This window comes from Eleutherodactylus coqui, chromosome 10, assembly GCF_035609145.1.
Source record: "Eleutherodactylus coqui strain aEleCoq1 chromosome 10, aEleCoq1.hap1, whole genome shotgun sequence".
In the NCBI taxonomy this organism is placed as follows: Eukaryota; Metazoa; Chordata; class Amphibia; order Anura; family Eleutherodactylidae; genus Eleutherodactylus; species Eleutherodactylus coqui.
The window spans coordinates 11,554,851-11,578,343 of record NC_089846.1 but is presented as its reverse complement, the minus strand read 5'-3'; the positions used below and the strand labels follow the sequence as shown (position 1 = coordinate 11,578,343).

At 44.6% G+C, this 23,493-nt stretch overlaps 1 protein-coding gene across 2 annotated transcripts in view; it reads right to left on the bottom strand.

Moving 5' to 3' along the window:
• Positions 1 to 236: 236 nt before the first annotated feature.
• Positions 237 to 23,493, bottom strand: part of COL5A1 (collagen type V alpha 1 chain) — a 216,771-nt gene continuing 193,514 nt past the window's right edge. The window contains exons 48-66 of one of the 2 annotated variants that reach the window (XM_066580234.1): positions 20,861 to 20,968; positions 20,716 to 20,769; positions 20,470 to 20,577; positions 20,315 to 20,368; positions 20,163 to 20,216; positions 19,904 to 19,957; positions 19,772 to 19,825; positions 19,587 to 19,694; positions 19,444 to 19,497; positions 19,259 to 19,312; positions 16,972 to 17,079; positions 16,614 to 16,667; positions 16,434 to 16,469; positions 16,266 to 16,319; positions 14,849 to 15,110; positions 11,960 to 12,072; positions 10,187 to 10,255; positions 4,900 to 5,133; positions 237 to 3,983 (exon numbers count right to left, since the gene is read on the bottom strand). In XM_066580234.1, the coding sequence (XP_066436331.1) occupies positions 3,837 to 3,983; positions 4,900 to 5,133; positions 10,187 to 10,255; positions 11,960 to 12,072; positions 14,849 to 15,110; positions 16,266 to 16,319; positions 16,434 to 16,469; positions 16,614 to 16,667; positions 16,972 to 17,079; positions 19,259 to 19,312; positions 19,444 to 19,497; positions 19,587 to 19,694; positions 19,772 to 19,825; positions 19,904 to 19,957; positions 20,163 to 20,216; positions 20,315 to 20,368; positions 20,470 to 20,577; positions 20,716 to 20,769; positions 20,861 to 20,968 (1,779 nt within the window). In that variant the 3' untranslated portion in view covers positions 237 to 3,836. Of the gene's footprint in view, positions 3,984 to 4,899; positions 5,134 to 10,186; positions 10,256 to 10,307; positions 10,377 to 11,959; positions 12,073 to 14,848; positions 15,111 to 16,265; positions 16,320 to 16,433; positions 16,470 to 16,613; positions 16,668 to 16,971; positions 17,080 to 19,258; positions 19,313 to 19,443; positions 19,498 to 19,586; positions 19,695 to 19,771; positions 19,826 to 19,903; positions 19,958 to 20,162; positions 20,217 to 20,314; positions 20,369 to 20,469; positions 20,578 to 20,715; positions 20,770 to 20,860; positions 20,969 to 23,493 lie in introns of both variants that reach the window. The other variant, XM_066580233.1, reaches the window with a different exon arrangement.

Below are 23,493 nucleotides of genomic sequence, written 5' to 3'. Positions count from 1 at the left end.
TTGAGAAAAAACCTTTTACGTGCCCAATTTTTGGGGGAAGTTGTGTTCTTCTGTGCTGTTGGTAGCTTTATGTATATTTTTGTCTTCTTCAGTTACTGGCAATTTTCGGTTTGGGACTTTTTTCGTTCCTCCGATCTTTCCACTGTTTTATTCTCGCACGGAGCAAAGCACAAAAATGAATAAAAAAAATTCTTTTATTATACTTCTATAAAAAAAATTCACATCAAGTAACGAGGTACGAACAGTAAACTTGATTTATTAAAACAAAAAAAATTTCTAATACATTTATTTGTACACAGGTTTAAAATATAAAAATCTCCATGAGGGCATCTTAATTTAAAAACGTGCAGGAGTCTTGGAGGGTCTGTACAGATTCTGGATCCTTTTGATGGATTTCTTGCTTCAATTTTGTTCCATAATTTCTTCAAGTCATAATTAGGAATTTTTTTTTTTTTTATTTCTTAAAAAAATTACACGGAATAAGACGTCATTTTCTGCAGTTGCAGGAAGGAAGTTTATTTCAATATAGATACTGAATGTGCTTGGAAGGGAACGATAACACATTATATCACATGACCTAAACAGAATCACATTGACGACACAGATGGGTTTTTTCTTTTTCTTTGTTTTATAACCTGAATGTGCAAACCAGTTTTGGTTCCATGGTCAAAAATATGAGCTTTTTAGTCCGCCCCCAGACAGGATGGGATGAGTATTTTTGAGTCATTTTGCATTATTTAGGTCGGCAAAAAAAAAAATCTTGATTTACAAAAAAATGAGTTCTAGTTCTCTTTACACGTCAACTAACTGATGAATGGAGTGAAAGAACTACAATCTAAGGGTACGTGCACACGGATGCTGATAAACTCTCCGCCCGTCTGATACCAAACATCGGCATATGCTATTATCATCCGAGTAAAAAAAATGTCGTTACACCCATTCCAATCAATGGGTCCCATTTCCGTCAGATCGTTAGTTCGGTCTGCAAATCGGATGGAAAGAACGCCCGTGTGGAAGTACCCTAAAAGTTTTGTTCCAATTCATCTGACGGACATCGGAGTCGTGTTTTTTTTTTTGGCGGATGTTCTAACTTCTACATTCTGAGTAACGGATGCACAAGATCCACTGAAGAAATACCGTATGTGTGATTCAGTCTGACGACCCAATATTCCATTTAACGATGTCCTCTAATGAGAATTCTCGAGGGGAGGAACAGATGGCAAAACAAGATTAACATTTTTTTTTTTTTTTTACAACTTAAATATACATTTTCTAACATATTCCTCGCTGAAACGTAAACTTCCAAAAATACCGAACTGTTTTGTTTGTGCCTCACATGATCCATTATTTTGATTTCATGGTGCAACAAAAAGATCCAACCACAGGACTTTAGTTTCATCCAAATTGTTTCTTTTCAGTCATTTACTTTAATTCTGTGTATTTTATGTTGGGTGAAGCTTTAATACATCAAATCATAACATTGTAACCACAAATATAACTTTACCACTATGGATGTTGAGTTATTGTGGTGAAGCGGTGGATTTCCCCCATTGTTGTTACAGATGTTTGTAAAAGTCGGGGGGGGGGGGGGGGATGCTTCCATTTTCAATATCAAATAATGTATTGTCAGATCAAAAGTTAATATAGAAATGGAAATTTATTTCTCAATGTTCTGTAATACTTCCCCCCCCCTCCCCCCCTCCCCCGATGGGATAAATAAAAATATTGATATATGGAGGTAAAATGAATTTTAAATATAAAATTTTGCATTAATAATCGACCTGTTATTTTAAGACAAAAGGTGAGACCGCCCGACCCTGTGAACTCTGCCAATAAATAGGGGCCTCACAAAAAAAGAAAATAAACTTGGGGTGTTACCACCCAACTTTTGTATGAGACCAGTTGGACATGGCGGTAATATGGTGACTACGGCCCAGGGTTTAGTAAATGGAGGGGCGGGCCGGCGTCTTAGCTGGTCCCTAAAATGTGGTGTACTCTATGCAGGTGTAAGCAGCCCCCGTGACAAGGCGATTGTTTGTAATAACGTCATATAATGCAGATTATAGACCAGATTTATAAACCCATAAAAGAGGCAAATTCAAGCGCTTGTTGTCCCTTTGACTTTATTAGTTCAGTGAGGTGCTCTGACGTTCCAGCCTCGTACAGAACTGGTCATGGAAATGCTCTCCGGACTTGGAACCATTAAAAGCAATTTGGTTATGCACATTCGCCGCCCCCTGCCTTACGGTGGGGGACGGTGCAGCACATGAGAAAATACAAAAAAAAAAAAGTTTTCTTTCAACACTTTTAAAACAAACAACATAAGTTAGCACCACAATCAGCATCGGACTAGAAACCTGGAATCATTACATACACAGACATGGAGAAGGCTACATGGGAAGCTATCACAATAGAGCTCAGTCTGATTTTTTTTTTTATTATTCTTTCGCCATATCTACATTTGGAATGAATACAAAAAGAAACATGCATTATATCTGCTAGCTAGCGTTAGCGTGGGATACGTCTGACAGGAAGTAGTGGCAGAGCGCCCCCCGAAGGAGCACCGTCAGCAAGTTCAAAAAGAAAACAAAAAAATAGCACCACAGGAAAAACTGAACATAGCACCTATCTCTGACAAGAGTTTACAGGCAATCTCCCACCCCCCGACGAGGCAACATGGAGGCAAAAATGGGGGGGTGATAATACTGTACAAAAACAACTCGTCAGCCGGAGCCCCTGTCACAACACGTTTTCTAATTGGCTCTGATCGGAGTCAGACGGATGACTTTTATACCCTACAGTAGGTTTATCAATTATAAAAAATAGTCAAAAAATATATTTCCATACTTCTGATGAAATTTCCATTCTGTACAAATGTGTGACCCAGTGGTCTGTGAGTCGTCAGAAGTGGCTTTGTCACCGTCCGCAGCTTATGTCTTATGCCGTTGGGGTGTAATTGTGTTTTTTTTTAGCTTACTTGTATCTGTACATTGCATAGTGTGTATATTGCGGGGGGGCCTCTCATTTTGACCCTTAACTGCGAGTATTGACTAGAAATGGAGAAAGGAACACAGGCCGTACCACACGTTGTAAACTGAAATCTGTGTTTATAATAAAAAAAAAAAAAAAAAGCACATATTGCCACAAGTTTGCCAGATTGACCTTAAGAAGCCCGACTCTGTACCAGGTCACATGCAGGATTTAAAGCTTGGGGATAAGGCCACTTTTTTTTTTTTCCTTAAAAACAATAATATTATACAATACAAATAATTACATACAAAAATATAAGCACCTTTAATACAAAGGGACCAGCGGGCATTATATGCCCCAGTGACTTTTGCTTTCATTAGGAAACTAAGTGAGGAACGAGGAGGGTCGCCCTTTGTGTTCCAAATTTGCATCAATCTAATGTATGATATTCCAGCATCTCCGTCACATGTAGCGGTTTGCTTCCCATTCCTTGCTGTGTCTTAGAGACCCGTTCGAGAGGTTTGTGAGGTGGAAGCAGATCAGTCATGTGCTTCTAATGATTGCCACGTGATGCTGTTTAGGTCATGTGATCCCAAGGTTGTGGGTACCGAGTGGTTTTTTTAATACGTTGATGGTCCAGGCTCGTAACCCCGGGCAGATTTGGGGGTTCAGGCCTTCATTGTCCCAGCTGAAGAACGTGCATGTGAGACAACTAATAGACTGTGATGAGGTTTCAAGGTTGCTCATTTGGAAACTTGGCGTTCTGTTATGCTATTGGCCTCTTTTCTCAAAAAAAAAGTGTATGTATATTTATCTTTTAAAATTTTTTTTTTTTTTGAATTTTCTTTTTTTTTTTTGTAAAGTTTTTAGCCTAGGAAACACACTGGTCCCACTTCAAAGCCAAATTTTTGTGTTGGGTCTCCAAAGTCATTGAACATTAGATCCACTATAGGGGCTTGCTCCACTTTGGGAGTGTTCAGCTCCAGGATGGTCTTCTGGTAGCCCTTCTTAGACTGAGGGAAGAGGGAGAAAAGAAAGTCAACTTACATGTAAAAGAATAAACAATACTCAAATAAAGGCCCGGTCTACGGAGGCTGCACTGGGAAATGGATGTAGGGGTTACAAAAAATTCCTCAGTTTGTCCAGTAAGGTCACATTGCTAAAACTTTGCTCGGGTGACAACCAATGGGGCTGCTTTTCCAGTCTTCTGGCTACCCTGTCACCATCTGGGTAAGCTAGGTGATGAACGCAGTGGGAGGTCCAATGTCACCCAGAATTTCCTGGAACCTTTATTCCCAGTGTGTGAATGAGGATTTGTATAGACCGATTCACTTTTGTGGCAGATTTTGGAATTCCATTCTTACTGACTCCCAATAAGGCAATAATCCTATTACTGAACACTTAGGCCTCATGTCTGCGGGCAGGTCCGATTCCGCGGATGTGAGCCCGCAGCACAATCCCACCCTGCTCGTGGCAAGAGGACGTTACTCATCCGGATCCTCAGCGTGGCTTTGTGGGTCTTCCTTCTTCTCCACTGCGGATGTTGGTGGTCGCGCCGCTGCATATGCGCAGCGGAAGCTTTTTATAAAATACTCCTGCTTTCCCACAAGATCCGCGGCACATCTGCAGTGTCAGCTGTGGGCGGTCACGGATTGGACTGCTTCCATTGACTTCAATGGAAGCTGTCCGTGCGAGACCCCCAGCAAAACGGAGCATGCTGCGATTTGCCTTCTAGACCAAAAGGTACTGTGCCCTGCCGATCATTAGATGGCTGTATCCTAGCTGCAACTACATCTAGAACCTTTCATGTCTCTAGAATGATGTCTTGTATGGTGCCGGCAGCTACTCTAATAATCTGATCACCTATCACATTAGTAAATAGCGCGCCAGGCTGATATCAGGTGAGCCAGCTGCAGCCGAGTCACTTACTGCACATCCATCCATGATGGCCTGAATGTAGGGGTTGTTGTCATGGGACATCTCTTCATCGTTAGAGCCCAGGAAGCGGATCGCCTTGTCATAGCTGTCGATGGTGGCGTCATGCCAGGCAACGGACTGGTAACAGTTGTAGGTCATGTTCTGTTTGGCGGAGGCACTGAGAAGCCTCAGGAAGGTCATCTGTACCACTCCAACTGGGTTTCCATCGGCATCCACGTAAGACAACTGAAAAGAATCAGACACATCTACAGGGTAAATACTTCCATTCTGCACTGTTCTAGAAGTTGTCACTTGGTTTACTGCTCGCCAGTAAAGGTTGTACCATCGATGAGTAATGAGTCTACGGGCATCCCATGGCATAAATCAATGTGTCGCCCACTATCGCTCTCTGTCGTCGCCTGGTAACGACTGCCCACTGGGGAGTAGTAACTTCTCCTGCCGATCGCTCAGATAGTAACTTTGTACTTTGGCAGTAGACTGAGAAATTTTTTTTTATAAATGGTCCTTAAAGGGATGTTCTCGGCACATTAAAGACATCTCTCTATAGTCAGTGGCTGAACACTTGACTCCTGGCAATAGCTAACCGTCACTGCCATTCATTCTAGTGATCAGAGGGGGTCAGACATACACTCCTTTACATCGAAATTGTAACACCAAGAAGGACAATCACAGGATCGGTAAATATGTTAATTTCTTTCCTTTTTTTAATTATGTTTTTTGCATGTTATTAAGTATTCAAAACCTCTTGATTCATTCATTACCAACTATGAGCGTCTCCAGGAGTCAGGAAGGAATTTTTTTCCCTTCCTCTGGATCAACATTAGTGGTGGTGGGGGTTATAGGCTGAACTAGAGGGAAATGTATCTTTTTTCGGCCTTAGTACCATGTTACTATGACAGTAGACAAGTCTGGATCTGCTGCAGGCCATGGTAGCATGCATCATTATAGCCTTTGAAAGCAGCAGTGTGGGGTCAATGGAAGACCTGTCGCTGGACGTCTGGTCTGTAGCCCAATGCCGTGCCAATGCCTTCTGCTGGTTTGTGTAGACCAGCGATGGGCAATCTTTTTGGCTTGGTGTGTCAAAATTCTGAGCATAACGCGGGTGGTGTGTCACTTCGAGAAAAAAACCCAAATTTGTGATATTTATAGTTTAAATAACAAAAATGTATACTTGCCACTATTTAAACTGGCTGCTGCACAGGCCCTCCCCTCACTTATCTGGCAGGGTGATGCTGGTGGTTGCTGGTGCCTGCTGGTAAGATGGTAACCAGAGATGCCTTCCCCTGCGCACTCCGCTGCTAGAAGGTCCGCCGGCCTAACCGGAAGTTCTGGCACTACTAGACGCTCTGTGCCGGAGGTCTGTGGTTTTGGCCTATAGACCTCCGGCGCAAAGTGTCTACCCACCACAATGTTTTATCCTCGGCTACTGCACCTGGCCGTGCAAGAGCTGAGCATGAAAATCCCCGTCCTCCACATGTGGCCGTATACTCCTCTGTATGCGGCCGCGTGTCAGCGAACATGGCCATGCGTGTCAGCACTGACACACGTGTCATAGGTTCGCCATCACGGGTGTAGACAAAGGGGGTATTTTAAATATTCAGAACGCAACAGTTTTCTGCTTCAGATTTTGCACCACATTTACTATGTGCTTCTGGACACTTTCAGACAGTTTTTCGAACTTGTCCCAAAAAAAGGGGTGTGGCCTGAATTCTAGCACAATTTTGGTACAATTTTTGGCTTAAACTAAACCAACTGATAGGTGGTCTAAACTTTGATTAGACAGTCTAAAAAGTCAACAGATTTATTAATAATTCTGCCACATTTTAAGACTGTCTAGTCCAAGTCTGCACGGTCTAACTTTTAGAAAGAATTAGTAAATCAGCCCCGATGTTCGACGCCCTCGGCTTGGGGTGGGATGTCTGCTTTCACTTGCAGTACAGAAGGGATCACTTTATGCCATTCTTCTAATTTGACGATCTCTCTGTGAACCTTTTTGCTGTCATTTGGGTTCGATGTTGTTCTCCCAACAACTGAGATGGGCAACATTGAACAGTGCTGACATCTTTGCCCATGCACACAGCGATCTGCTGGAGTGATTAAACCAAGGTCTCTCAGTTCAAGAATTTTGTCCCTCTTAAGGCCCATTTACACGCGAAGATAATCATTCAAAAGATAGGTTTTGAGCAATTGTTTTGCATAAACTGCTAATGGATGCTAATGTCCATTAGCAGCTTATCAGCTTCATTTGTATGCAGAGAACAGCAGTTGGTCTGTTCTCTGCATACAGCTCGTTTGTTCTGCTGTGAGCTTTCTGCTGAATACAATGTAATCAGCAGCTCCTGTAGAGAATTCAGCACCATGGACAGCAATCACAGCATGCAGTCTGTGTTATCATCTTTCCGGCTAAACGATGGATTTTATGCTCACCTAAAAATCATCATTCAGCTGGAGAGTGAAGGATGGGAGCATTTACACGCAATGATTATCGCTTAAACGATGGCTTTTGAGTGAATTTTGAGCGATAATCGTTGCTTGTAAACGACCCTTTAGTTTGCAATAAGGGATGATAACTGTCACGTCGACAAACAATAGGCAGCGCACAATCATAACACAAGATTTTATCCGATTTTTGAGGTTTCATGCGGCTAAAAGCCAAATCGAATGCAAAATTTTTCAAACCATTGAAGCCCATCCCACATGCCACAGATTGGAGCTAGGTGCTCGAAAATGTAAACATTTGCATATTGTAGCGACACCTTCTACTTCCTCAATTTGCATAACTTTACGGCTTGTCCTCCTTGGTGTTGCTATTTCAATGTTGAGGAGCGTAGATTCTGGTGGCGGATCATTCACCCCTCTCTTACCTCCCATATACTGTATACAGAGCATCATACATTTTGGTCAGAAAGGTTGCATCTGCACATAGCCCAATCCCGAAATACTGTAAACCCCCAAAATAAAAAACTATACAAACCGCGCCGAGTCCGTTGTGCCACCTGAGAAGTAAGAGGACTGAAGAGGAGAGAGCAGCATGCAAGGTCAGACTCAGCTAACAACACGTGTAAAGGGCGATCCCTACAGTCCGCAGCGCGCCACTTATATGTTGGGGTGGGATTATTGGTCTGAAGCCTCTTGAGAAGCAGCAGGTAATTTGCAGAGATTGGAGGTTCTCGGGTTGTGATGCCGCTGCTGCTGCTGCCCGGGTCTCACTTTACATACGTGTTGGTAGCTGCTTCCTTAAACCCCGTTTCTCGGTACCTGGAGTTCATTCAGCTCCTGTATCCTAAGCAGAAAGCTCTTAGGGACTGAGGATGAAGTGTTGGCTTACGAGAAAATGCTCTATAGCAAAGAAATCGACATGAAAAACAAAAAAAATAAAAAATAGAGAGGCAGCTTGAAAGATGCTGTGAAGTTAAGACACGGAGCGGCATTGATGCCAGCAAGAGCCGCAAAGTTTTCTACTTCAAAGCAGCCACCCTGAGCTGAACTGAGTACCTATGATATTGAAAGCAGAGGAGGGAGCAGAGGGGCTCATCGCTTCTCCATGACTACCAAACTAGGCCGCCCGCCTCCTCTTAAACCGCAGGGCCCGCTGCTTTATTGCGATGCGCACGCTGAGGTAAACAAGTATAGACCGTCCACCTGCTGGCTGTAATATGCTAGGGGATCCGTAATAAGAAGACCGCCGGCTCTAGGAGACGGAGCACACAGCCAGCGGCCATCGGAGAGTCAAACCTCTTTGTCAGGTTACGTCTCATATGAGACTTAGTGGCTTTACTTATCTTGAACCGACTTTGCATTATATCATCTACTTTGCTCCAGGCACACCCAGAGCTGAACTCAAAATTCTGCAGGCTGCCTCTTAGCACTGTGCTAGCATACACACCAGCCCATACAGCTTTTTGTAGGTATTCCTTAATACTGTGCTAAACATGACATTTCCTGCAATGTACAATGGATTTGGAGAGGTTAACCAACAGAATACTAAATGCAGCTCTGGATGTGACTGGAGTATAACACGATATAACAGTAAAAGGGGTTTGTCTTTGTCCAGGATTAGGAAAAAGAAAGTCTGCTGTGTTTGCAGATTGGTTTTCAATTCCCAATTTTTGTTAAGACCTGTTTTAAGGGTCGGACATTGATTGTGATTCCTTTGCAGGAAAGTTGCCATCCAATAGGTGGCGCTACAGAGGCATTGTTCCATTGCCCTTATTTGCAGGAACAGTGATACATCTGTCTACTGGCGGCGCCTGGTATTGCACTTCACAAGAAAAAATTGTCCAGAGGGACAAGTAGGCTATTCTATAATGGGGGGAATACAGAAAAGCCTATTTCTTCCTCTTGAGATTTTTTTCCAGTGGGGCCTTCATTGGTTTGGTAAGGAGCTTCAGCTTCAATCACTTGATTACCCTACACAGCCAATGGGCAGATGTGGCACTGATTCTGGATAGACCTTTCTTCTAGAGTCCTGGACAAACCCCTTCAAGATGAGTCAAAGAGAAGTAAAGGTTTTCCACGTTCTCTGTAGACTGAGCCTGTGAATTGTGCTGGGATTTGTAGTCCTTTATAGTTGGATTTTCTAGTTACGTTGTCATGAAGAGATCATAGGTACCCAAAACAGGGGGCAAAGTTGATGCCTTATCTCTAACACACAGACATCCCCTAAAGAAAACCCTAGTGAGATCAGCCCGGCAGCCGACACCATGCATTTCCAGAGGAAACCAAGTGCCTTTTAAGGTGGACACAACCCCAAGTAATGGCTGTTCCTGCCTTCTGAGAATTATTGTCCAGTCGCTTGTGTTTAGGTTGTTGCATCTGTTTCTCGATGGCAACTGACTAGCCATTTGCTGCCATAAGTAACACTTTATAGTGTTGTCTGGAATTACGGTTCATGACGTTATCTATGAGACTACTGACACAGATCGGATGCTCGCTATGATCCTGGTGACTTCATAGTCGTTGCTTATTGCTCGCTGTCACTCAGAACTGCAGATCTGGCTTTATATTATTGAGGATTCCTGTTGGTTTGGGTCCCTTATAGTCGCTGACTGGCCAGCTCTCATGGGGGGGGACTGACAGCTGCATCATTACTTAGAATTAGAAGAGGATATGAAAACCAACCTTGTTTTCCAGGTTCCACCTTAAACTGATTTTCCTTGTCATCCGGAGACACGGCTTGCCCCATGCCCAGTGTTAGTCACACATGCAGAGTGGTTTGGCCATAACCGAAGCAGGTTCTGTGCTCTGGTTGAGACTGGAGGCCGGGTTAGCCACTTACCATAGAGCCTCGCTTGTAATGACTATACCATGAGCCAGGCAACTCTTTGGGCCAACGAGCCATTTTATTCTGTAAAATACGACACGGGTTACAGAAGCTAAAGAGAAAGGCCAAATCTTACCAGTTTACCACGCTTGAATTCACTGAACCACGAGCCTGGATTCTCTTTGGGCCAGGACGTAAGTCTAGCCTGAATTGTGGAATGGAATGGATAGGAAGAAACAAAGTTATACAGATGAATATCAGCTGAAGCCCCTAATGGTGCGGCTCATCGGGCGTCCTGGAGGCAAAGACCACGGAGGCCTAAAGATCTCACTTATATGTGGATGCCGAATCCTGTACAAAGCTTGTAGGCGGAATGGAGTCTTCATAATAGTCTTTATAGCTCCTCCTTCTTGCCTCTACACTGCCCACGCAGCCCTGCCATCCTACACCGGGCACTAATGGGGGAACATGTGACCAGACCCATCCATCAAACAGACTAGCGCATGCAGAGTGCTGTGAGCCAGGTTGTGGACTGGACGTTGCTGGTGAATGGGCCTGGTCATATGCCCCTTCATCAGCGGCCATATCTGTGCAGGCAATACAGTGGCAAGGGGGCAATGCTTCTCACAGGTGCATTAGCATTGTATGTAGCCCTTCATGTGAAATAGACAGCCTCTGTAATATCAAATTAAAGGGGTTGTACCATAATTGACTTTCATCACCTATCCTAGACAGGTGATAAAAGTTGATTGTGGTACCCCTTTAATAAGTGTAATTCATCATACTGTTGGTCAACCCCTTTATCGCTTTGTTGGCATCTGCCGTGGGGTAGTGCCCAATTTGTTGCGCATCAGACAACAGTGCCGTGAGGTTCCACAGAGATGACAGAATCTGTAAGGGAGCCTCCGACGTGATGTGAGCGGAGCCTAAGCTGGTGAACTTAAGGAGTAAACACGAGCATGGAATAAAAGGAGGCAGAAAGGCTTAAAGCCAGATACATTTCTCCCGAAGGCGTTAGATCCTCTGTTCTTAGTCATTAGAATCCCATCAATAGTGAGAAGCAGACTTAAAAGAAAACCCTAATTCTGCAGTAATTCTAACATCTGACAACAGCGCCGTATTACACTCTGCCTGTCAATATATCGCCCCCAGCAGAACCGGGTCACTCAGAGTCTTCTCCAACAGTTCAAAAAGTTCAACCAAACTTCTGCCTCTAGTTAGATGGCACTGAGGGAACTACAGCGGTGCGCCGACAATGACTGTGCAGCTCTATACTGCAATTCTCTAATAATGTAACATAGTAACAATGTAACAAATGATTGTACAACTTGAAGTGCCACATTGACCATCTGTAACATTACGACTGTCCTGCCAGTCTTTATGGCTCACTTGGTTGGGAAAACTTTTTACTTAACTTCCATAACTGCGGCCTAAAGGGGGAATGTTCACTATTCATGGTATTACTATATGACAACCGTTATCATGGAAGGTCTTTAGTGTCGCCATGTGCCTATAAGCAGTGTGTGTGATACTGGTTTCCAAGCTCCCATTAACGATGGAAGGGTTGAGTGATATTAACCTATTGTCTGACTATCCTGGATCTCTCTGCTTTGATTAGACTCAGACAGTCAATACCGCCAGCAGGCAGCGTCTGGGGAGAGGCAGCAATTAATTAAGTGATCTTAAAATACTGGATGCACAGCTTTGTCTCATGTGCCAAAGCCTTCCCGATGCCAGGCGATTCAAGTGATGATTATGCCAAATTCAAAGACTTCCTCCACCACTTACTCCTTCAGACTTCTTGTCAGGGAATATGCAGGACTCTCCTCCCGCCGTGAAATTGCAATAAACCTTGAAGGAGTCTCGAGAGCATCCCTGGTTCGGGTCAATCCAATATTCACCTAGGAGAAGGAAAAGAGGAGGAGGTAGTATGAGGATGTGGAAGGCCCACGTGTGCGGAGCCATTGATGGCCACTATTCTCGGTGTTCCCTTTGTCTTCAGACCCGGCTCTTTGCCGACAGAAGCAGTTTATGTTGAGCCTTGGAATTTATCATAATTTGCACAATAATGAGCAGCAATCGGGACCCTGGCACCGACCGGTTAGACGACTGCGGCGAAGATATTTATAGTGATAGTACATGGGACGGGGCTCCGCTGCTCTTGGGGACAACACAGTAGTGCACACATCAACTGGGGGATGGAAAATGGGGCAAAAAAGGAACAAAAACAGAAGTCTAAAGGGACTTACTCTAAGAAAAAGCTAACCCGTTAGAGGTGGTGAATGACACGACTGTGGCCGGGCTTCGCAGCTAGTCTTGGCTATGGGGCTGTCAGGCAGCACATCCTAAATGACTACTCTGTCTCAAATGGGAGCTTAAAGAACATTTGCCTCCCCTGGGGGCAGATAGCAGGGGGTGACAGGACTTAATTCATTCATACATCTTATTGGCATATTTCTAGAAAAATAGCTTTAGACAGAGAAGTCTTGTATACCAAGTGATATACTGAAAGTCCTTCCATGATTGCAGCACAGAAGAGGTTTGTAGATCAGCATTTCCTTCTCTTCTTCTAACATGACCAAAGGTGATCCCTGCTGATGGTTACACATGAACATCAGAGGTCACACCAGAGGTTGGGAAATAGTTTAATAATTGTGGTCCGGTCCAAGGCATGGTGTGTTATCAGCCATCGTATACAGAGGCAGGCAAAAGTCTGGACACACCCGTTTAACTGGTGTAATGAGAAGAAAATTGACTTCCAATGTGTGAAATAAATGGGAGAAAGGCTGCACTTTTTTGGTACTACTGATTTTGGTGGCCATTTTGAACTCCCCCCTCATTCAATTTTCAGCCTTATACACTGTTACTATGTCCATCCCGTTCAGTCTATTAACCCCCAATCCAGAGGAAGGCAAAACACCCCATGAGGTAGAAGCCAACTTTTCTCATTTTAGAAGGAAAAAAATTCCTTCCCAACTCCAAATCTGATAATTAAAATAACTCCCTGGATCACAGATTCTTGACTAGAATACGTGATGGCTGAAGTTTGTCAAATGTGAAGGGGTCCATGGAATATACCATTTCTGCCTAGAATTTCCTCAGAGACACAGTAGAAGTGTCTGTTCGGTCCTCCCTTTACTTGTTTAGGAGTTTCAGTGCTTTACATGACACGTTCAGTGTGTCCAGCAGTCTACTGCTTGTATATGCTGTAATCCAGTCGTCTTGAACACCTTGAAGAACTGTAGGTTTCGCAGTTTCAGGTGAACTATATTGTGTATTTTTTCCACACTGCTTTATGTGAATGGTAAGGTCAGTCGCCGCGCTCTCCGGTATTGGTCCAATGATAATTCATCATGGATTGACAGATCAAAAACAATGTGTTTGCAAAAGTTCATGGTTTAGTATGGCATTTGTGGGATTTGTCTCATAGGGCCTTTTTTCATTGATGGGTCACTTAGTGGTGAGAAGTACCCCCAGATGCTACAGGATACCATATTCCCATCTGTGCCCAATGAGAATAGTGAGTTTCAACAGGATGGCACACCTCCGCACTTTTCCATTGCTGAACTGCAATTCCCTGGGCACTGGATTGGGCGTAGAGATCCTGTAGAATGGCGGCCAAAGTTGCCAGACTTGATGCCTTTGGACTTTATCTCTGGGGCCATTTACAGTCCCTTGTGTATGAGTAAAAATATGCAATGTGGGTCACCTGAAACGGGGAATCCCTCAGTGTATTCACAAAGAACGGATTAAATGTTAAACCACAGAATGGTGAACACATCAAACATGTCATGTAAAGCACTTTGTGAAAATTTGCCCTCACTTAAAGGGATGTTCTGGTTCTAAACCATTGATGGCCTATCCTCAGGATAGATCATCAATAGTAGATTGGCGGGGGTCCATTGCCTGGGACCCCTGCCGATCAGTTGTGCGTACTCCATGTACTGAATTGAATTCTGCAGTTAGCAGACAGCTCTGTTCTTACTGTAGATGACAGACTTGGTATTACATTCCAAGTTCCCATTGAAATGAATGGGAACCTTGCCTGCAATACGAAGCCTGGCCACTGCAATGGGAAGAGAGCTGTCTACTTCCTGCAAAATTTAGCTCAGTGCACAAGCACACTGGCCTGGAAAACAGCTGATCTGTGGAAGTCCTGGGCAACAGACCCTCACCAATCTACTACTGATGGCTTATTCTGAGGATAGGCTAGCAATAGTGTACAATCGGAAAACCCCTTTAACTCCTAAACAAGATAGGGCAAAACTGAAACTTTCACTGTGTTTCTCAGTAAATTGTAGCCACGAATGATATATCACGACCTCCTTCACATTTAAAAAACCTGAGCTGAATGCAATATGGCGGAGTTCAAATTGGCCACTAAAAACATCTTCTGCACCAAAAAATGCAGCCTTCCTTCCAATTAATACTTTTACATTGTAAGCCAATTTTCTCATTATTACACTACTTAAGCAGGTGTGTCCAGACTTTTGTCTCCCCCTATATGGAGTATTTCAGGAGCTGGTAATGTGGGGAAGGAGGTAGCTTTGCATTCCTGATGGTGAAACTAATGAGATGCAGTGTCAAGATGGAAAGAAGAAGGTGGCGGGAGCACAGGGTACTTCAGGTGACCTGTGTGCTGACCACCTGGGTGCAATCATTGGGCATCGTACTCACCATCTGGAAAGTCAGGGTGGCATAGCTGTAAGTCTTTGCAGGTTCTCGCTGGGTTACCCTTAGTGCCCAAAGGATGTTTCATCTGTTCAATTTCCAGTTTTAGTGAGTTAAGAGAACCAAAGATTTCCTCCATGCCGTCAGCATAGTCCATGTAATTATTATCCGTGTTTCCTTCATCGACCACCTGGCTGGCATCGATATTACGCTTGGTTCTCTTTGAGGACTGCACTGGCAGTGGTTGTATTACTTCACCTGGAGGACCCTGGATGAGAAAGCAGAATTTTTAACATTTTCTCTTTAACCCCTTAAGGATGCGTTTTTTTCCCCCCCCTTTTGTTTTTTCTTCCCCACATTAACTCTTTTATTTATCTATCAATGCAGATGTCTGAGGGCTTGTTGTTTTTTGCGGGGTGAGTTAATATCTCATATAATGTACTGGGGGGGGGGGGTCTAGTTTCTACAGTGTACATGCTGCAGCAAAAATGACAGAACTTTATTCTATAGGTCAGCGCGATTATGGTGATATGAAATCTATAGTTTTTGGGGGGGTTTTTTTTGCTGTGCTACTTTTAAAATATAACATTTCTTTGGAAAAACCATTTTCTGCCGCAGTCTTCTGGCATCATTACTATAATATTTTTTCATTGACATAGTTGTGCAACTCGATTTTTTTAAGGATGTCCCTTAGTTTGTATTGTTACCACTTTGGGGTGCGTACGACGTTTTGATTGCTTTTTATTACAATTTTTCTTAGAGACGGGGTGACCAAAAAAGGGCAATTCTGACATTTATTTATTTTTGCTTATGACATTCACCGTGTGGATATATAATGCGTTACTTGGATAGATCGGACTTTTACAGACTCAGGGATGCCAAATATGTGTTTGGATTTATTTACTTTGATTTTTATTCTAAATATGTGAAATGGGTTTTGTTTTTTTTTTAACTTTTATTACCTTTTATTTTTTTTTAATAAAATGTTTTAAAATTCATTTTTACTTTTTTTTTTTTTTTTAACGTTCCCATAGGGCTTGACAGGCAATCTGCAGTGGCAGCCCTGGGGGCCTTCAGAAGGCCCTCTGCTGCCACTGCAACTGAATGACACCCCGCAATCGCATCACAGTAAGGTAGGCATTTGGGACCCCCAAACTCCGATCGGGGCATTTGAATATAGCTGTAAGAATTGATGGCGGCATTTAAAGGATTAACAGCTGCGATCGGCAGGAACACTGATTACGTCTGCTGCAGCCGGCTGCCACCTGTCAGACAACCGGCACCCGTATTGTATGCAGCAGGATAGTCTTCAAAACCCCCTCCATGCAATCCCTGAACCTCCATGATGTAGCTGTACTTTCCTGAGCAATAAGGGGTTAAAGAAAAGCCGGACTCTGATTCTAGAAGGGAAAGTTCCACTTACCGGAGGACCTGGTGGGCCAGGAATACCACTTTCACCCTTTGGACCAGTTGGACCCTGAAGAAAAAGATAAGGTTTAAAAGGGATACAAAAGCACGGAGAACCCAACAAGCAAAGATCGCCTGAGAAAAGCCGACAGAAATGATTTAAGCCTTGTAGACCTCCACTTACTGAGGATCCTTTAGCACCTTTGGGTCCAGGTCCACCCTGAAAGAGAAATCACATTTCATATGTACATATTTACAAAGAAGAAATAAGATCTAGAACCATGGCACATGAATGCACTGGCAGCGGTGAGATACTATCACCCCGTTACGTATGCGGATGCAAGAACAAATAATCAATACATACCGGTAAGCCAGGAGGACCAGGGGGGCCAACAGGGCCGGCGGGACCAAAGATGCCCTACAAGAGAAGAAACAGCGTGTAAACTCTTGGTGGTACTATGGGACTGGGCCGTGTGCAAGACCCAACACTATGCCAACAGCTCATTCAGGTGTGTTTTGTTGTTCATTGCCTGCTAACGTCTGTGCTCATCTACAATAATCTCTTGTCTGTGAACCAAAAGATCGGAGCTTTGTCTTCCGTAATTGTTGATTCCAGACTATTGTTGACGTTGGACCGTGCTGTGCGGCTATCATTGAGTGACACATAGCTTGTTACTGCGATTCATGGATCCTGACTCCCCGCTGCACTCAGGACCCTTTACCTGCTCTCCTTTAGGTCCTTGAGCACCCTGAGGACCATGGAGTCCACGATCTCCTTTTTCACCTTGCTCTCCTGGAGGCCCAATGAGACCAATCAAACCAGGATGACCCTACAATGAAAAGAAAGAAACAGTTAGAATATCCAAAAATAATCGCTGACTAACCTATACCAGAGCCTTATAAGGCAAAGAGCACGAGCTCAGGTGAAGTATACTTCAGTGGTTTATGGACAGGCTAAATCTAGACTAAGGGACATGGTCTGCAAAAAGGAAAGTCTAGAATAGCCTCTAAATATCAGTCCCTTGTTAGTTCGATCAGTTTCTGGGTAAACTGGATGAGGCCTACGGCTGCTATTACAGCGCTGGGAGGGACTGCCATCCAGCTTCCTAGTTATGGTACCCTCATTGCAAAATAAAAAAAACATCCCTAGAAGTAGTCGGATGGATGAAACTTCCTCTGTGATTGTAACATTGATAGAAGTGATTACAATATTCTCAGCAAAAGGAGCATTTATTGCGGAAAAACTGACCCCTTGTAGGGAGGCTCTGGTACCCTGTTGTACCGCCTCTAGCTTGGATACAAGAGGTGATACAGATGGGCATGGAGGCTCTAGTACCCTGTTGTACCACCTCTAGGTTGGATACAAGATGTAATACAGGTGGGCATAGAGGCTCTAGTACCCTTTTGTACCGCCTATAGCTTGTATACAAGATAGGATATGGGCAGGCATGGTATGGAGGCTGTAGTACCCTGTTGTACCACCTCTAGCTTATATACAAGATGGGATACAGGTGGGCATGTAGGCTCTAGTACCGTTGTACCGCCTCTAGCTTGGATACAAGATGTGATACGGGCGGCATGGGGGCTCTAGTACCCTGTTGGGCCACCCCCAGCTTGGATACAAGATGTGATATGGGCGGCATGGAGGCATACAGGTTCTGAATGGTATCCTGCAGAATATCACTCCACATTTGCTGTAACTGAGCCTCTAGACTGTGGAGACTCATAAGCTGAGGAAGTTGGAGTCCTAGATGGTCCCATACATGATCTATTGGTGATAAATCTGGCGACCGGAAAGCCATGAAAGTGTGGCAATGTTGTGGGGGCTCCTGTGACCCCCTTGTGTGTGCAGCCCAGCATTATCCTGCTGGAAGCCGCCATGAGAGGAACACATGTGGCTGCAGGACGTCCTGAACATATCGCTGAGCTGTCATTGTCCCTCGTACCACTACTAGGGGTGACCGACTGTCTTATGCTATGCCCCCCAGACCAGCAGGGGGCAGTGTGCCGCTCCATAGCAAAGGCAGAATTGAGGTGCTCATCTGGAGGTCTCCAGAAACAAACATGGCCCTCATCAGCGCCCAAACAAAATCTGTATCCATCGCTAAAGACAACCCGGTTCCACTGCATAGCATCCAGTTTTGTCATTCAGAATACAGAATGAGACTGTGGTGGGTGTTAGAGGCCGTACACGTAATGGGCGCCGTGAGATCAAATGTCCTTCAAACAAACACCTCGAAAGGATTCCGACAGACATGGGGGACTGCAACTATGGTGCCACCTGGATGGCAGACAACAAAATAGTTGAAGCTGCTGCAGTTTGTCAGATGATCAGATGCTCCTCTCTACTGGTGGTCTGTAGGGGGCGTCCTGAGCCTGTTCACCTTGTGTGCCCCCATCCACTGGTCCCAACATCTCCTAACAGTCAGGTCAGAACAGCCGGTGGGGGACAATTCATGGATACGACCATCCAGCTTCTCCCATCCCAATAATGCGCCCCTCTCTGGTAACGGGGTGAAATCTCTTCTCTGCGTCGTAGAGGCGTCTAGTGATCAACAAGCTCTACACAGCAGAAGAAGAGGTCACTACACACAAGGGGCCTCCGAGAGCCTCTTATAGGCCAAGGGGGGAACCACTATTAGGGTCTCCGGTGACAAGACCGTTCATCTAATCACCACAACTCTCATCATCAAATGGATTAGTTACTGGGAATTTGTACAGTTTTTTGTTTTATAAAATCGTACAGCATGGCAGGGGACAGAGGTTCTTGCTGTATAAGACATCACTGAAGTGCAATATTCTGATGGAATTTTCCTACTGGACATGGATATTGGGACTATATGTATAAAAGTAACTAACTAGAGGTCATGCTTCACTAAGTTACCGCAATTCAAACCCGGTCGTGTGCAGGTGGCCATACAGCAGCCATTGTTTCCTGCTCTTAGTGATCTAGCAAAGGATTAGGATCTTCAGAAATATCAATCACCCTTCCAAACTAATACAATTCACCTTTTCTCCTTTTGGACCAGAGTCTCCCTTCAATCCCGGTAGACCTGGTGGACCCTGTGAAGCAGTAACACAATATGGTTAACTGATTATCACTGAGCCATAGTGATGATAGCTTTAGAGAATGTCAAGACTGTCAAACTGATCTTCCACAGTGGTATGAGCTGGACAATGAAAGCTGCACTTACCATGGGACCAGGGGGACCATCAGGACCAGTTGAGCCTGGCAGACCTTGCTCTCCCTAAAATAAAGGAATCTTGTAAGATCTACAGTAAATTATATTTTCATAATCAAATATAAGGATTTAACAACATTCACAAAGGTACTCACCACAGGTCCGGGGATTCCTCTTAAACCTTCAGGTCCGGGCTTTCCAGGAGCACCTTGAGGACCGACAGGACCTGTCTTTCCTGAAGGACCCTCCAAGCCTGGTTCACCCTTATCGAATAGAAATAGAAAGTGTTAGAGGATACCACGTACAGAAAATGGGCCCAGTCACCCAGAACCTTACTTACTTTAGCACCTTTTTCTCCTTGTCGACCTTCAGGACCTGTTGGACCAGGAGGACCCTGTCAAAGAGAGAAAACATTCAAGGTCATCAGTTCTTTCAAGATCATCACACGTAAATTTGTTGATTCCTTACTCACCCTCTTCCCTGGTGGCCCAGATGGACCAGGCTCTCCAGTAGGACCGGGTGATCCCTGCATTAGGAAAAGGTGAGAGATGATATAACCAGTGATTGTTCAGTATATAAAGAGATGGCACTTGCCACTATGATCGCAAAAGGAATGGCAATGGCTGCACTACGCAAATAGCATAGAGAATGTAGTGCACCCATGTATGCTATTGAAGTAGTGCAACGGGGATACATTTGTATGACAAAATATGATTTCAGTTGGTACTCACAGTTTGACCAGCTTCACCATCATCTCCCTTATCACCAGGAGGCCCATCTTGACCCTGAATTTAAATCAAGGAAAAATATTTAACAATGAATCTCCATCTTCAGTATCAATATCGGCTGGAAACTGAACAAGAAAACGTATTTCAGTACTTACGGCAGGCCCATGTTCACCAGGAGGACCAGGATCCCCGGGAAATCCAACTGGACCCTGAGAAACAGAGATAGTTACCCATAGTCTTGGGAAGGGAAGATGCGTGGACTTGTAATATCTCTGTAAGCATGTGACGTAGTGTAGGACAATATACTTACAGGGCTACCCTTTGGACCATCATCACCAGGAGGACCTTTTGGACCAGGAGGACCAGCAGCACCTTGAAGACCCGCTTCTCCTTTTTCACCCCTTTCACCTTTAGGACCCTAGAGCAAAGAAAAATATTCTCGCTATATTCCAATAATTGAACCCTATTTTACATTTCCAAGAAGTAACGAAAATTGATGACATAGGACATTATGAGGCAGGTTATGCCACAAGTGGCTTTTTATTTAAATGCTTACCGGTGGGCCAAGTTCTCCGGTAAGACCAGGTTCTCCCGCCTCTCCAGGGTCACCCTGACAAGAAAATATCAGAAGTATTAATATCCTAACAGATAACCTCAATTAACAGCAGCCAGTGTAGTCCTTTACCTCAAAGATCACTTACCTTCTCTCCAACAGGACCAGGATTACCAATTCCTCCAGGGGGACCTTGTGGACCGTCAGCACCAGGAGGACCATTTGGACCCCTAGGGCCAGGTGGGCCAGGTGGACCCTAAAAAAATTGGATGAAACACAATATGAAGTTCAGCAGGTTTTATTTATAGATTCAAAGTAGGGAAAATCCCCTTACTGTTGACTCACTGCACCTCTGTCTCTACAGTCTGGACTTAGTGCATCCATAAAGGTCACAGCAAGTAAAGTGTTCAGGTATTTGCAGCGTTTGTGTGTGAATTTTAACCTTACAGTTACCAAACGCTAATTGTATGGCGCATGGCCCTGGTCTTTAAACCTGCGCTACATTAAATATACAGCGTGGATTTAAAGCTCCTACTATCTGGCAGAAGTAGGTCCGGTGCTTGACCGTCTACTGACAGCTGAGCACCTACTGTAACAGACGGGAGCGGAGAAAATGAGATTTTTGTACTTGGTGTAAATGCTTTTTCTCATCTCGTTCATTGGGGGACACAGCATGAACTGTGAGTATACCTACTGCCACTAAGTTGAAAGTGTTAGCTCCTCCTATAGGCTCCAAGCTAATCAGCTTGTATGCAAGCAGCAGAGTAGAATATGAAAAAGGTACAACAGGTAATGTAAGGTATTAAACATAAAGAATTAAACTCCAACACAGTGGAGAACCAAGCATACAAGGAGGGAGATATCAAACAAGTCTCAAAACAGAAACAAAAAATGGGCGGGTGCTGTGTCCCCCAATGAACAAGACAAGAAAAAGATTCGCCATCCGTCTTATTGAGGGACACAGCTTGGACCGTGGGACATTCTAGAACCGTCACCGGGGCTTGGGAAAAATATGTAAGACAACATGTGGTCAGTTATATGGCCGTCTGCAAAATGTGCCGACCGAGTGAGGTGTAGGCAAATGCAAAAGGGTGAAGCTTGTAAAATTTTGTAAAGGTGTGTAACGAGGTCAACGTGGCTGCTTAGCAGATCTGAAATGTGAAAGGGCCTTTATGCACAGCCCAAGAGATGCCCACAGTGCAAGTCAAATGTGCAGTAACTTGGAAGAGAGGATCTCTGCACTTTGCAAAGTATGTCTCTACCATGGCTGCGGTGATCCAGCATGAAATGATCACCTTGGAAACTGGAAAGCCTTTTTTAGGACCGTCTGGAATCCCGAAATAGGAGTCAGAGCGCTTGAAAGTGGAAGTTTGAGCCAAATAGATTCTCAGAGCACGAACCAAATCGAGTGTGTGCCCTCGAATGCCAGCCTGCAGGGCAAAAGGATGGCAGCAGAATGTCCTCATTGATGTGCAATGACAACCCCCACCTTTGGTAGGAAGGATGGCACAGCACGGAGGACCACCTCTGTCCTGGTGTACTACAGTGAAGGGATGCTTGGCCGAGAGGGCTGTGATCTCGGAGACTTGGTAAATGGAGGTGACAGCCACCAAAAATGCTGCCTTGTATGCCAAAAGGTGAGCTGGGATGTTTCGCATAGGTTATAAGGGATGTGACTAAAGTGCATCTAGGACCAACTTAAGGCGGAACTGGAGAACGATGGGGAAAAGCGGCATGGGCATCTCCCTATATGAAGGTGTGAATGGCCACTTTCGACACCAAAGGGCACTGGGAAAGGATGGACCGGGCTGATACATGTTTTTTCAGGAAGTTGAGGCTAAAGTTCAGGTATAGACCTGCCTGGAGAAAAGAAAGTAGTTGGGAAAGAGAAAAATGCATGGGAGAAAAACCACACTGTTCGCACCAAAGGATGAATGCTTTCCACACCCATAGGTAAACCCGACAGAAGGAGGATTTCCTAGCTTTCATCAAAGTCTGGATGCCAGGTTCAGTAAAACCCTGATCCCTCAGGATCGCTGCTTTAACCGCCATGCTGATAAACCGAGTGTGGCTTATCTCAGGTGGAAGAGAGGTCCCTGCAAGAGAAGATCGTCTCGAAGTGTAAGGTGCCACAGAGAATTGACGAGTAGGTCGACTAGGCACGTGTACCATGCTCGTCAAGGTCATTTCGGAGCCACGAGTACCACTGGAAGACCTTCCTGTTTGATCCTCTTGAGAAGGTGAGGGATGATCGGAAACGGGGAAATATGTAGAGGAACTTTGAAGTCTGTCTGCTGAGTTACGAGTGTCCACTGCGTGCGCTTGGGGATCCTTTGAGCGTTGGTTGGAATCTTGCAACTGATTCTGGTTGCCATCCGGTCAACCTCTGGGAGACTTTCTCTCTGCTTAAGAAGTCAGCCATCGTTGTCCAAGGCTACTCCTGTCCACTTTCCCTGCACTGTGAAGTTAACTAACATGCCTCCCCATTCGAGGAGACTGGTGTCTATTGTCAGCACCAACCACTGTAGTGTCAAGAAGGGTCGCCCTTGGTGAACTAAAGGGAATTTCAGCTACCGGTTGAGGGAGAGAAGAAGCATCCAGGGCAGTCAGATTCTCCGATACAGCGAGTGTGCAGATTGTCCCAACAAGAAAGGATTGTCCAGTGGAGAGGTCGGGTGTGAAATTGACTAAATGAAGCCGCCTCAAACGATCACACCATGAACCCCAGGACATACAATGTCAAATGGGGATCGAAGTCCGAACTTGTAAGGAGCGCACCTC